General features: G+C 54.2%; 1 protein-coding gene across 2 annotated transcripts in view; it reads right to left on the reverse strand.

Moving 5' to 3' along the window:
* Nucleotides 1-372: 372 nt before the first annotated feature.
* The window catches only part of mapkbp1 (mitogen-activated protein kinase binding protein 1), a 29,098-nt gene continuing 15,684 nt past the window's right edge, over nt 373-13,786 (reverse strand). Inside the window, exons 15-30 of one of the 2 annotated variants that reach the window (XM_083924230.1) lie at nt 13,371-13,492; nt 12,046-12,121; nt 11,853-11,964; nt 10,713-10,776; nt 9,546-9,674; nt 9,346-9,473; nt 9,215-9,234; nt 8,779-9,060; nt 8,565-8,692; nt 7,094-7,221; nt 6,842-7,012; nt 6,083-6,164; nt 5,515-5,972; nt 1,558-2,373; nt 1,189-1,274; nt 373-1,043 (exon numbers count right to left, since the gene is read on the reverse strand). In XM_083924230.1, coding sequence (XP_083780356.1) covers nt 801-1,043; nt 1,189-1,274; nt 1,558-2,373; nt 5,515-5,972; nt 6,083-6,164; nt 6,842-7,012; nt 7,094-7,221; nt 8,565-8,692; nt 8,779-9,060; nt 9,215-9,234; nt 9,346-9,473; nt 9,546-9,674; nt 10,713-10,776; nt 11,853-11,964; nt 12,046-12,121; nt 13,371-13,492 — 3,045 coding nt within the window. In that variant the 3' untranslated portion in view covers nt 373-800. Of the gene's footprint in view, nt 1,044-1,188; nt 1,275-1,557; nt 2,374-5,490; nt 5,973-6,082; nt 6,165-6,841; nt 7,013-7,093; nt 7,222-8,564; nt 8,693-8,778; nt 9,061-9,214; nt 9,235-9,345; nt 9,474-9,545; nt 9,675-10,712; nt 10,777-11,852; nt 11,965-12,045; nt 12,122-13,370; nt 13,493-13,786 lie in introns of both variants that reach the window. The other variant, XM_083924229.1, reaches the window with a different exon arrangement.

The raw sequence follows: 13,786 nt of genomic DNA on the forward strand, positions 1-13,786 counted from the left end.
CAGGTGTGTTCACGGCTCCCGTCCCAGGACTTTACGTCTTCAGCTTCACGGCGGCGGACTTCCTGAAAGGTTACATGGGGCTCCAGCTCTACAGGAACGAGCAGCCAATCATCTTCAACCTGGACCTGAACGACCACGGCGGCTACGCCTCCACCTCCGGCGGCGTGGCGCTGCAGCTGGAGGCCGGCGACGGCGTCCGCCTCAGTCTGCCGGCGAGCTACCGGCTCTACGACGACTCCCGGAACTTCAGCGTGTTCTCCGGCTTCCTGCTGTTCGCCCTCTGACGCCTCAGCAGGGCTTTTATTTTGGTAGAGACTTCCTGAGGATGTGATGACGCTAATAAACAATAACAAACATCTGAATAAGACTCAAACTTTATTAAATCCTGACAAAAACGCTTAAAGTGACCTTTTGTTAGTGAGTTCCTGAAACGACACTTAACGGTCCTAAATCACTGCTGTTCAGTCGTGCGACCGTTAAAGTGACACAGCAACAGGAAGTGTGTTCGACCTTCAAGTGAACTCAGGAAAGAAGATTTACACCAGAACAAAAACACGATAAAGTTCGTTCAGACAAACGTGTCTCATTATTGCTGCTGCGGTGAAACGTCCGGCGCTCTGAAGCGTCGGCGCCGTCGCAGAAACGTGTTTAAAAGCAAACGTGATAAAAAACGTGCGTAAAAGCGTTAAAACGATTCCACGTGTCGTTCCTTTAAGACAGAAAGATTCTTTCATAACAATAAAAAAGTCATAGAAGAAGAAAACAAAATGGCCGCCGGTCGACAGGAAGCAGCGGCGGCGTCAGTGCGCAGCGTGGTCGATCCTGCGCTGCACCGCCTGCAGCAGCAGCAGCGAGTATTCCTCCAGCAGAGCCGCCGCCTTCGCCTCGCCCACGCCCCCCAGCCCCCCCTCGACTCCCAGCATGCTCGGCGGGTCGAGCGGCAGGCAGTCGAGCTCCGCCCTCATCGCCTGGAAGGCCTCCGATAGGACGACGGCCATCTGACGCTGGTCGGGGGCGGAGTCTGCGTGGGAGGAGCCGCTCACCTGGAGGAGAGACAGACAGACAGACAGGTGAGCACCCTGTGATGTCACCGTGATGTCACTGTGATGTCAGGATGTTTCAGGACGTCCCTCAGGTGAGCTCCTATCTTCTACTTCCTGTCTGCGTGTCACGTTAACGGTTGCTCACCTTTCTGTACAGGTGCGTCGCTCTCTTGAAGCAGCTCTGCAGCTCATTGGTCAGAGCTCGGCAGGAGTCCACACTGATTGGCTGATCTGCACCGAGACAAAGACGCTTCAGTCACTCACCGACAACAACGACGCTCACACACACACAGCATGAGACGTGAACGCTGACGGGAAGACAGGAAGTGGAGGGAGTGAAGGAGAAGAACAGGAAGTGAAGAGTGAAGCGTCTCACCCGTCAGCACGGAGCGAGACGAGGAGGAGGAGGAGGAGTGCAGTGATGAAGAGGAGGGTGAGGGGCGGAGCCACAGACCCGAGCCCAGACGTAGAGATGACAGGATGAAGGGATGAAGAGGAGGATGAGAGTCCAAACCTGCGTCCTGTCTCTGCTCCTCGCCGCCGCCGCCGCCGCCTGCAGGAGTCTGAGGCTCCTCCTCCTGCCGGGGGGGGGTCAGGGGGGAGACGGAGACCGGAGGAGGCCGCGATGACGAAGACAAGGAGGCGAGGGAGGGCTTATCCGGGAGCGGTCTGCTGCTGCCCGGAACCCGAGCCTGGAGCCCGCGGGGGGGAGGGGCCGCCTGGTTACCTGGAGACGAGGAGGCGACGACCACGGGGACGACCACGGGGACGACCACGGGGACAACGGCGGCCTGGGGGGGCGGGGCCAGAGCTGCGTTGGAGGGCACCACCGCAACAAGAGGAGGCGGAGTGTCTCTGACCTGTGAGGAGGAGGTCAGCGCCGCAGAGGAGGTCACCGCTGCAGAGGAGGTCACCGCGGGATCCTCGCCGGGCTCGTGGATGTTGAGGCCGTCGCCCACGGAGACGGAGCGCGACATCTTGGCCATGGAGCTGGCGGTGGGGCTCATGTAGGAGCGAGACGCCACCGGCGTGGAGGTGTTGGACGAAGACTTCCTCGGGGTGGCGACAGCAGAAGGAGCGGCAGCAGCGGTGGAAGCTGCTGTTTCCTGCACGGGCGACCGTGGAGACGCAGGACTGGGTCTCTGAGGGGGAGGAGCTACAGACGGGGGGCGCCTCGGGGAGGAGGGGAGGGTGGTGGGACGCTGCAGAGGGAGCAGCTGCTGAGGGGGGGGCTGCTGAGGGGGGGGCTGCTGAGGGGGGGGCTGCTGAGGGGGGGGCTGCTGAGGGGGGGGCGCTCTGGACGGACAAGAGGTCGAGAGACACGAGTCATCTGAGGGAGAGAGAGACAGTTTTATGTTTATGAAAGTCCTCCAGGACCAGAACCAAGAGGGACCTAAAGTCCCTCAGGACCAGACCAAGAGGGACCTAAAGTCCCTCAGGACCAGACCAAGAGGGACCTAAAGTCCTCCAGGACCAGACCAAGAGGGACCTAAAGTCCCTCAGGACCAGACCAAGAGGGACCTAAAGTCCCTCAGGACCAGACCAAGAGGGACCTAAAGTCCCTCAGGACCAGACCAAGAGGGACCTAAAGTCTCCAGGACCAGACCAAGAGGGACCTAAAGTCTCCAGGACCAGAACCAAGAGGGACCTAAAGTCCCTCAGGACCAGACCAAGAGGGACCTAAAGTCCCTCAGGACCAGACCAAGAGGGACCTAAAGTCCTCCAGGACCAGACCAAGAGGGACCTAAAGTCCCTCAGGACCAGACCAAGAGGGACCTAAAGTCCCTCAGGACCAGACCAAGAGGGACCTAAAGTCCCTCAGGACCAGACCAAGAGGGACCTAAAGTCTCCAGGACCAGACCAAGAGGGACCTAAAGTCCTCCAGGACCAGACCAAGAGGGACCTAAAGTCCCTCAGGACCAGACCAAGAGGGACCTAAAGTCTCCAGGACCAGACCAAGAGGGACCTAAAGTCTCCAGGACCAGAACCAAGAGGGACCTAAAGTCCCTCAGGACCAGACCAAGAGGGACCTAAAGTCCCTCAGGACCAGACCAAGAGGGACCTAAAGTCCTCCAGGACCAGACCAAGAGGGACCTAAAGTCCCTCAGGACCAGACCAAGAGGGACCTAAAGTCCCTCAGGACCAGACCAAGAGGGACCTAAAGTCCCTCAGGACCAGACCAAGAGGGACCTAAAGTCTCCAGGACCAGACCAAGAGGGACCTAAAGTCTCCAGGACCAGACCAAGAGGGACCTAAAGTCTCCAGGACCAGACCAAGAGGGACCTAAAGTCCTCCAGGACCAGACCAAGAGGGACCTAAAGTCCTCCAGGACCAGACCAAGAGGGACCTAAAGTCTCCAGGACCAGACCAAGAGGGACCTAAAGTCCCTCAGGACCAGACCAAGAGGGACCTAAAGTCCTCCAGGACCAGACCAAGAGGGACCTAAAGTCCCTCAGGACCAGACCAAGAGGGACCTAAAGTCCTCCAGGACCAGACCAAGAGGGACATAAAGTCCTCCAGGACCAGACCAAGAGGGACCTAAAGTCCTCCAGGACCAGACCAAGAGGGACCTAAAGTCCTCCAGGACCAGACCAAGAGGGACCTAAAGTCTCCAGGACCAGACCAAGAGGGACCTAAAGTCTCCAGGACCAGACCAAGAGGGACCTAAAGTCTCCAGGACCAGACCAAGAGGGACCTAAAGTCCTCCAGGACCAGACCAAGAGGGACCTAAAGTCCTCCAGGACCAGACCAAGAGGGACCTAAAGTCTCCAGGACCAGACCAAGAGGGACCTAAAGTCCCTCAGGACCAGACCAAGAGGGACCTAAAGTCCTCCAGGACCAGACCAAGAGGGACCTAAAGTCCCTCAGGACCAGACCAAGAGGGACCTAAAGTCCTCCAGGACCAGACCAAGAGGGACCTAAAGTCTCCAGGACCAGACCAAGAGGGACCTAAAGTCCTCCAGGACCAGACCAAGAGGGACCTAAAGTCCTCCAGGACCAGACCAAGAGGGACCTAAAGTCTCCAGGACCAGACCAAGAGGGACCTAAAGTCCTCCAGGACCAGACCAAGAGGGACCTAAAGTCTCCAGGACCAGACCAAGAGGGACCTAAAGTCCCCCAGGACCAGACCAAGAGGGACCTAAAGTCTCCAGGACCAGACCAAGAGGGACCTAAAGTCCTCCAGGACCAGACCAAGAGGGACCTAAAGTCTCCAGGACCAGACCAAGAGGGACCTAAAGTCCCTCAGGACCAGACCAAGAGGGACCTAAAGTCCCTCAGGACCAGACCAAGAGGGACCTAAAGTCCTCCAGGACCAGACCAAGAGGGACCTAAAGTCCTCCAGGACCAGACCAAGAGGGACCTAAAGTCCTCCAGGACCAGACCAAGAGGGACCTAAAGTCTCCAGGACCAGACCAAGAGGGACCTAAAGTCCTCCAGGACCAGACCAAGAGGGACCTAAAGTCCTCCAGGACCAGACCAAGAGGGACCTAAAGTCCTCCAGGACCAGACCAAGAGGGACCTAAAGTCCTCCAGGACCAGACCAAGAGGGACCTAAAGTCCCTCAGGACCAGACCAAGAGGGACCTAAAGTCTCCAGGACCAGACCAAGAGGGACCTAAAGTCCTCCAGGACCAGACCAAGAGGGACCTAAAGTCCCTCAGGACCAGACCAAGAGGGACCTAAAGTCCTCCAGGACCAGACCAAGAGGGACCTAAAGTCCTCCAGGACCAGACCAAGAGGGACCTAAAGTCCCTCAGGACCAGACCAAGAGGGACCTAAAGTCCTCCAGGACCAGACCAAGAGGGACCTAAAGTCCTCCAGGACCAGACCAAGAGGGACCTAAAGTCCTCCAGGACCAGTCCAAGAGGGACCTAAAGTCCCTCAGGACCAGACCAAGAGGGACCTAAAGTCCTCCAGGACCAGACCAAGAGGGACCTAAAGTCCTCCAGGACCAGACCAAGAGGGACCTAAAGTCCTCCAGGACCAGACCAAGAGGGACCTAAAGTCTCCAGGACCAGACCAAGAGGGACCTAAAGTCCCTCAGGACCAGACCAAGAGGGACCTAAAGTCCTCCAGGACCAGACCAAGAGGGACCTAAAGTCCTCCAGGACCAGACCAAGAGGGACCTAAAGTCCCTCAGGACCAGACCAAGAGGGACCTAAAGTCCCTCAGGACCAGACCAAGAGGGACCTAAAGTCTCCAGGACCAGACCAAGAGGGACCTAAAGTCCTCCAGGACCAGACCAAGAGGGACCTAAAGTCCCTCAGGACCAGACCAAGAGGGACCTAAAGTCCTCCAGGACCAGACCAAGAGGGACCTAAAGTCCCTCAGGACCAGACCAAGAGGGACCTAAAGTCCCTCAGGACCAGACCAAGAGGGACCTAAAGTCCTCCAGGACCAGTCTGAGACGAGTCTAAAGTCTTGTCTTTACATCATTGATTGCTCACCTGTCGTGGCGTCTTGGGTCTCACCTGTGTCCGTCAGGAGGTTCTGAACTGACTGAGCCTTCCGAAGGCCAGAGGAGTAGTTCAGGTGGGAGGCGGCGGCTCTGGCCGTCGGGCCCAGGGTCCTTCTGGACTCCACCATGGTTTGGGCCTTCTTCTTCAGTGGGGAGGGCCGGTGGGCCTGCGGGGCGGCCCCCTCCTCCCCTCGGCTCCGGGGCTGTTCTGTACCCTGTTGGTTCTGGTTCCCGACCTGAGGAGGCTGCGTTTGGTCCGGGTTGGTCCTGTCGTGGGACTGGGCCTGGTCTGGAAGTAAAGAGATTTGGTCCTGGTTCTGTTTCTGCGTTTGGTCCTGGTTCCAGGACACCCTCCGGTCCTGAGTCTGGTTCTCCTCCATCAGAGGCCGGACCTCTGAGACGAGGGGGCGCGCCTTCACCTCCCCTCCTCCTCCACCGGTGGGCCGAGATGGGAGCGGAAGAACCGCCCGACTGTGGGGCGGAGGAAGAAGAGATTTAAACAGGAACCAGAACCAGAACCAGAACCAGAACCAGAGGTCTCTAAACACGGTGAGAATCCCATCTGTGATTGGATGTTTTACCTCGCAGCTGAGTTCTGGGAGAGGAACCTGGAGGAGATGCTGAGACTCTCGCTGGAGCTGTGAGACGCTTTGCTCGGACTTCCTGTCGACAGAGTTTACAGGTTTTAAAAGTCCAACAGAGACCAGACGCTTCCTGTCCCCTCCAGGGTCCACGCTTCCTGTCCCCTCCAGGGTCCACGCTGTCAGGGTCAACGCTGTCAGGGTCAACGCTGTCAGGGTCAACACTGTCAGGGTCAACGCTGTCAGGGCCAACGCTGTCAGGGTCCACGCTGTCAGGGTCCACGCTGTCAGGGTCAACGCTGTCAGGGCCAACGCTGTCAGGGTCCACGCTGTCAGGGCCAACGCTGTCAGGGCCAACGCTGTCAGGGCGGGTCGCTTTAACAACCAAAACTAAACATGAGGGTGAACACAAGTCCAGGTCTAAAGGTCTTCAAGACTCCAAGAGTCCAACGTCCAATTTAAGTCCAAATTAAGTCCCAAGTTTTCCAAGACAAGTCCAAGTCTAAAGACCCTCGACACGTCTCCAAGTAGAGTCAAGAGTCCTCCAAGAAGTCCAAGTCCAGAGTCCTTCAGCCCAATCTACGGTCACCATCACGAGGCCGTGTCCTTCTAAACCTGATTCTCCGGAGTCGTCTTCCTGCACTGGACGGTTCTGGACAGTCCCCAAAGATTTACCAAAGTCTCGTCAGATGGTTAAAGTCAGTTCAGGTCTGAGTTCTGTCTCGAGGGACCCTCTAGTGTCTCCGTCTCCTGCTGTACCTGAGTCTGAGAGGTCGGCCAGCGTCACGAAGTGTTCCTTCAGGAAGGCCTCCTGGTCTGGGGTCTGAGGGACGCCCTGGGAGGCCCTGACCCGCCCTCCTGCTCCTCCTCCTTCCTCTTCATCCTCCTCCAGCTCCGAGGAGTTTCCGTCCACGCTGAGAGGCTCTGAGTCTGAGGGACGAGGGGACAGAGTCTGGTTAAAGGTGAGGGACGGACACGACACCTGTCTCAGGTCCTGGAGGTCCGCCTCACCGTCCCCTGCAGGTCTGACGGGACTGGACAGTCTGGAGCTGAACCCCAGCGAGCAGCCGCTGTCTGGACTGGGTTTGTCCTGACGTCCCCCCGCAGCCGCAGGACGCACCTCCGTCACCTGGAACTCACTGACAGGAAGGGGCGGAGTCAACGCCAACAACAACAGAGTCAACGTCAACAACAACAGAGTCAACGTCAACAACAACAGAGTCAACGTCAACAACAGAGTCAACGTCAACAACAACAGAGTCAACGTCAACAACAACAGAGTCAACGTCAACAACAGAGTCAACGTCAACAACAACAGAGTCAACGTCAACAACAACAGAGTCAACGTCAACAACAGAGTCAACAACAACAGAGTCAACGTCAACAACAACAGAGTCAACGTCAACAACAACAGAGTCAACGTCAACAACAACAGAGTCAACGTCAACACAAACAGAGTCAACGTCAACAACAACAGAGTCAACGCCAACACAAACAGAGTCAACATCAACAACAACAGATTCAACGTCAACAACAACAGAGTCAACAACAACAACAACAGAGTCAACGTCAACAACAACAGAGTCAACGTCAACAACAACAGAGTCAACGTCAACAACAGAGTCAACAACAACAGAGTCAACGTCAACAACAACAGAGTCAACGTCAACACAAACAGAGTCAACGTCAACAACAACAGAGTCAACGCCAACACAAACAGAGTCAACATCAACAACAACAGAGTCAACGTCAACAACAACAGATTCAACGTCAACAACAACAGAGTCAACAACAACAACAACAGAGTCAACGTCAACACAAACAGAGTCAACAACCACACAGTCAACGTCAACAACAACAGATTCAACGTCAACAACAACAGAGTCAACGTCAACAACAACAGAGTCAACGTCAACAACAACAGAGTCAACGTCAACAACAACAGAGTCAACGTCAACAACAACAGAGTCAACAACAACAACAGAGTCAACAACAACAACAACAACAGAGTCAACAACAACAGAGTCAACGTCAACAACAACAGAGTCAACGTCAACAACAACAGAGTCAACGTCAACAACAACAGAGTCAACAACAACAACAACAACAGAGTCAACAACAACAGAGTCAACGTCAACACAAACAGATTCAACGTCAACAACAACAGAGTCAACGTCAACAACAACAGAGTCAACGTCAACACAAACAGATTCAACGTCAACAACAACAGAGTCAACGTCAACACAAACAGAGTCAACGTCAACACAAACAGAGTCAACGTCAACAACAACAGAGTCAACGTCAACACAAACAGAGTCAACGTCAACACAAACAGAGTCAACGTCAACACAAACAGAGTCAACGTCAACACAAACAGAGTCAACGTCAACACTAACAGAGTCAACAACAACAACAACAGAGTCAACGTCAACACAAACAGAGTCAACAAACACAAACACACACACACACACACGCGTCCCACCTTCCTGCCAGGCTCTCTCTGTCCTCCCATTGGTCCGGATAAAGCACCAGAGCTTCCCTGTCTGGGCTCCGATTGGACAGACGGATAAAGTCTGGCCTCTGATTGGTCCTTTCCTCCTCGTCCTCCGCCTGGACAGATGCTCAGGTTGGTTTAACAGCGTGTGTGTGTGTGTGTGTGTGTGTGTGTGTGTGTGTGTGTGTGTGTGTGTTCTCACCCATGCAGTGGTGACCTGCAGACTGATTGTGCTCCCCAGTTCCTGATTGGTCCTCTGAAGCCCCGCCTCCACACCTGGGTCCCTGAGTGGGCGTGTCTCCCCCTGGGGGCGGGACATTGGGTCCGTCCTGACCTCCTGTGGCTCCGCCCGCTGCTCCACCGCTCCGTCAGGACCGTACGAGTCTAGCAGCCTCAGGTCCAACATGGACTTCACCATCAGGGCGCCGTCTGCACCCGTCCTCCTGGACCAGCGCCGGCGTGGGAGTCGCCCCCCTGATGCCTCCTGAGGGTCACACACACACACACACACACACACACACACACACTCTGTAACGGGGCTGTAACAATAGGGAGAAACCAGAGAAACCAAAGGTGCGTGTGACCCTTCAGGGCCACCGTAGCAACTCCGTAACCATGGAAGCGCAGCGTGCACTGACCTTCGCTCCGTCACGCGTCTCTGCAGAAACACACAAGTTTATTATTATTATTATTAAATTAAAAACATTAAATATTCAGTTTTTAAATATTCTTTTCTGCTTGTTTGCAACCTGTAACCGTGGTAACCGACCTGACTCCGCCTCCACACGTCCTGCTGTGACCATATAAGGGCAGCCGCGCTCCTCCTCCTCCTCCTCCTCTTCCTCCTCCTTGTCGCTGTCCGACGACATGGTGACGACACGCGGAGACGGCACCGCCCTGCTGACACACGCATCGTCACGGTTACTGCATGAACGCCGCCGCGCTCCTCCACCGGGGGCCGACACTCACCTGAGGGGCGCCGCCTTCTGCTGAGGTGCATTCTGGGAGGTCTGGGCGCCGCCGGGGGGGCGGAGGTCGGCGAGACGCTGCCGCATCCTGATGGTCAGCTCCGGACTGAGACGCCACACAAAGACACAGCTGGACACAGAGGAGAGGTCGTGATTGGACGAGAGACAAAGAGACACAGAGACAAAGAGACGAAGAGACAAAGAGACAGGAGACAAAGAGACAGAGAGACAAAGAGACAGAGAGACACAGAGACAAAGAAACAGAGAGACAGAGAGACAGGAGACAAAGAGACAAAGAAACAGAGAGACACAGAGACAAAGAAACAGAGAGACAGAGAGACAGGAGACAAAGAGACAAAGAAACAGAGAGACACAGAGACAAAGAAACAGAGAGACAGAGAGACAGAGAGACACAGAGACAAAGACACAGAGAGACAGAGAGACAGAGAGACACAGAGACAAAGAAACAGAGAGACACAGAGACAGAGAGACACAGAGACAAAGACACGAAGAGACAGAGAGACAAAGAAACAGAGAGACACAGAGACAAAGAGACAAAGAAACACAGAGACAGAGAGACAGAGAAACACAGAGACACAGAGACAAAGAAACAGAGAGACACAGAGACAGAGAGACACAGAGACAAAGACACGAAGAGACAGAGAGACAAAGAAACAGAGAGACACAGAGACAAAGAGACAAAGAAACACAGAGACAGAGAGACAGAGAAACACAGAGACACAGAGACAAAGAGACACAGAGACAAAGAAACAGAGAGACAGAGAGACACAGAGACAAAGACACGAAGAGACAGAGAGACAAAGAAACAGAGAGACAGAGAGACAAAGAGACACAGAGACAAAGAAACAGAGAGACAAAGAAACACAGAGACAAAGAGACAAAGAGACACAGAGACACAGAGACAAAGAGACACAGAGACAAAGAGACACAGAGACAAAGAAACAGAGAGACAAAGAAACACAGAGACAAAGAGACAAAGAGACACAGAGACACAGAGACAAAGAGACACAGAGACAAAGAGACAAAGAGACACAGAGACAAAGAAACATAGAGACAGAGAGACAGAGAGACACAGAGACAAAGAAACATAGAGACAGAGAGACAGAGAGACACAGAGACAAAGAGACACAGAGACACAGAGACAGACCTGTCTCCAGAGACGGTGATCAAGTGTCTGCAGTCGCTGCTGAACTTCAAACCTGTGACGATTTCTGAAAGAGAAGAAGAGAAAGAACCTGAGACCTGATCCAGGACCAGAGGCTGGAGCTGCTGCCCCTGAGACCTGATCCAGGACCAGAGGCTGGAGCTGCTGCCCCTGAGACCTGATCCAGGACCAGAGGCTGGAGCTGCTGCCCCTGAGACCTGATCCAGGATCAGAGGCTGGAGCTGCTGCCCCTGAGACCTGATCCAGGATCAGAGGCTGGAGCTGCTGCCCCTGAGACCTGATCCAGGACCAGAGGCTGGAGCTGCTGCCCCTGAGACCTGATCCAGGATCAGAGGCTGGAGCTGCTGCCCCTGAGACCTGATCCAGGACCAGAGGCTGGAGCTGCTGCCCCTGAGACCTGATCCAGGATCAGAGGCTGGAGCTGCTGCCCCTGAGACCTGATCCAGGATCAGAGGCTGGAGCTGCTGCCCCTGAGACCTGATCCAGGATCAGAGGCTGGAGCTGCTGCCCCTGAGACCTGATCCAGGATCAGAGGCTGGAGCTGCTGCCCCTGAGACCTGATCCAGGACCAGAGGCTGGAGCTGCTGCCCCTGAGACCTGATCCAGGATCAGAGGCTGGAGCTGCTGCCCCTGAGACCTGATCCAGGATCAGAGGCTGGAGCTGCTGCCCCTGAGACCTGATCCAGGATCAGAGGCTGGAGCTGCTGCCCCTGAGACCTGATCCAGGACCAGAGGCTGGAGCTGCTGCCCCTGAGACCTGATCCAGGATCAGAGGCTGGAGCTGCTGCTGCCCCTGAGACCTGATCCAGGATCAGAGGCTGGAGCTGCTGCCCCTGAGACCTGATCCAGGATCAGAGGCTGGAGCTGCTGCCCCTGAGACCTGATCCAGGATCAGAGGCTGGAGCTGCTGCCCCTGAGACCTGATCCAGGACCAGAGGCTGGAGCTGCTGCCCCTGAGACCTGATCCAGGATCAGAGGCTGGAGCTGCTGCCCCTGAGACCTGATCCAGGACCAGAGGCTGGAGCTGCTGCCCCTGAGACCTGATCCAGGATCAGAGGCTGGAGCTGCTGCTGCCCCTGAGACCTGATCCAGGATCAGAGTCTGAGGATGAGGTGGACTGACCCGAGTGTCCGAACATGGCGGCGACACATTCCCCGGAGTAGAAGTCGAAGATGCTGATGTTCTTGTCTGAACAGGAAGTGGCGATGAAGAGTCCTGAGGGGTCGATCTGCACCTGAGGGGGGGGGGGGGGGGGGGGGGGTGAGTCACCTGCACCTGTGTTACCGTGGTAACAGCAGAGCAGGTGCAGACGTACCTTGATGAGCGTCCCGTCCTCTCCCTGAGAACCTTTATACATCTTCTTCTGCTTCCCGTTACTGAGGTTAAAGATCCTGGAACACATTAATATTATTATTAATATTAATATTAACATTAATATTAATAATAATAATAATAATAATAATAACGTTACTGAGGTTAAAGATCCTACAGAAATATATTATTATTATTAATAATATGAATAATTAAAGTTGTAACCCTCAACAATAGAAAACGGCGTCCAAGTACGTTGAAAAAGTTTAAATATGTAAAAAACAATAAAACATTTTAAACAAATGCATAAATATAAAATATCCACAAAATGCTGATTATGTTGTAATATTATAAAATATAATAAAACAATATATTATATAATAATGTGTTGTTCCCAGTTTGACCTGAGGGTGGAGCCTGAACGCATCACACCCAGACCTGTGGTGTGTTCAGGTGCTGGTCTGGACACATGTTCCCACGGCCCCTGAACACATCACATCCAGACCTGTGGTGCGTTCAGGTGCTGTCTGGACACATGTTCCCACAGCCCCTGAACGCATCACACCCAGACCTGTGGTGCGTTCAGGTGCTGGTCTGGACACGTGTTCCCACGGCCCCTGAACGCATCACATCCAGACCTGTGGTGCGTTCAGGTGCCGGTCTGGACACATGTTCCCACGGCCCCTGAACGCATCACACCCAGACCTGTGGTGCGTTCAGGTGCCGGTCTGGACACATGTTCCCACGGCCCCTGAACGCATCACACCCAGACCTGTGGTGCGTTCAGGTGCCGGTCTGGACACATGTTCCCACGGCCCCTGAACGCATCACACCCAGACCTGTGGTGCGTTCAGGTGCCGGTCTGGACAAATGTTCCCACAGCCCCTGAACGCATCACACCCAGACCTGTGGTGCGTTCAGGTGCTGGTCTGGACACATGTCCCACGGCCCCTGAACGCATCACACCCAGACCTGTGGTGCGTTCAGGTGCTGGTCTGGACACATGTTCCCACAGCCCCTGAACGCATCACACCCAGACCTGTGGTGCGTTCAGGTGCTGGTCTGGACACATGTTCCCACGGCCCCTGAACGCATCACACCCAGACCTGTGGTGCGTTCAGGTGCTGTCTGGACACATGTTCCCACGGCCCCTGAACACATCGTCGTAGTTTAAAGTGTCTCTGATTTTTGTTTTGGTTTGAAACTTTAAATAAAACAAAACTGAACGAACGAGAAAAAAGAGCAGAGAAGAAGAAGAAGAGGACGAGGGCTTCCTGCTCCTGGTGCATGCTGGGTAATGACAGGGCGGCCATGTTGGCTGTAGTTCACCTGATGCTGCGGTCCTGACAGCCCACCGCCGCGTACTTCCTGGTCGGCTCCACGTCCATGTCGTACAGCGTCGTCTTCCTCGCCACGTGATGCGTCCGCGTGAACTCCAGCCCCGCCTCCACCTGACAGGAAGAGGAAGCAGAGGAGGAAGACTCCTTCAAAATAAAACCTCATTTACATATTAACACATCAGATAATGTCTCATTTACATATTTAAACATTAGATAATGCCTCATTTACATATTTAAACATTAGATAATGTCTCATTTACATATTTAAACATTAGATACTGCCTCATTTACATATTTAAACATTAGATAATGTCTCATTTACATATTTAAACATTAGATAATGTCTCATTTACATATTTAAACATTAGATAATGTCTCATTTACATATTTAAACATTAGATAATG

The sequence above is a fragment of the Echiichthys vipera genome (assembly GCF_963691815.1).
Source record: "Echiichthys vipera genome assembly, chromosome: 12".
In the NCBI taxonomy this organism is placed as follows: Eukaryota; Metazoa; Chordata; class Actinopteri; order Perciformes; family Trachinidae; genus Echiichthys; species Echiichthys vipera.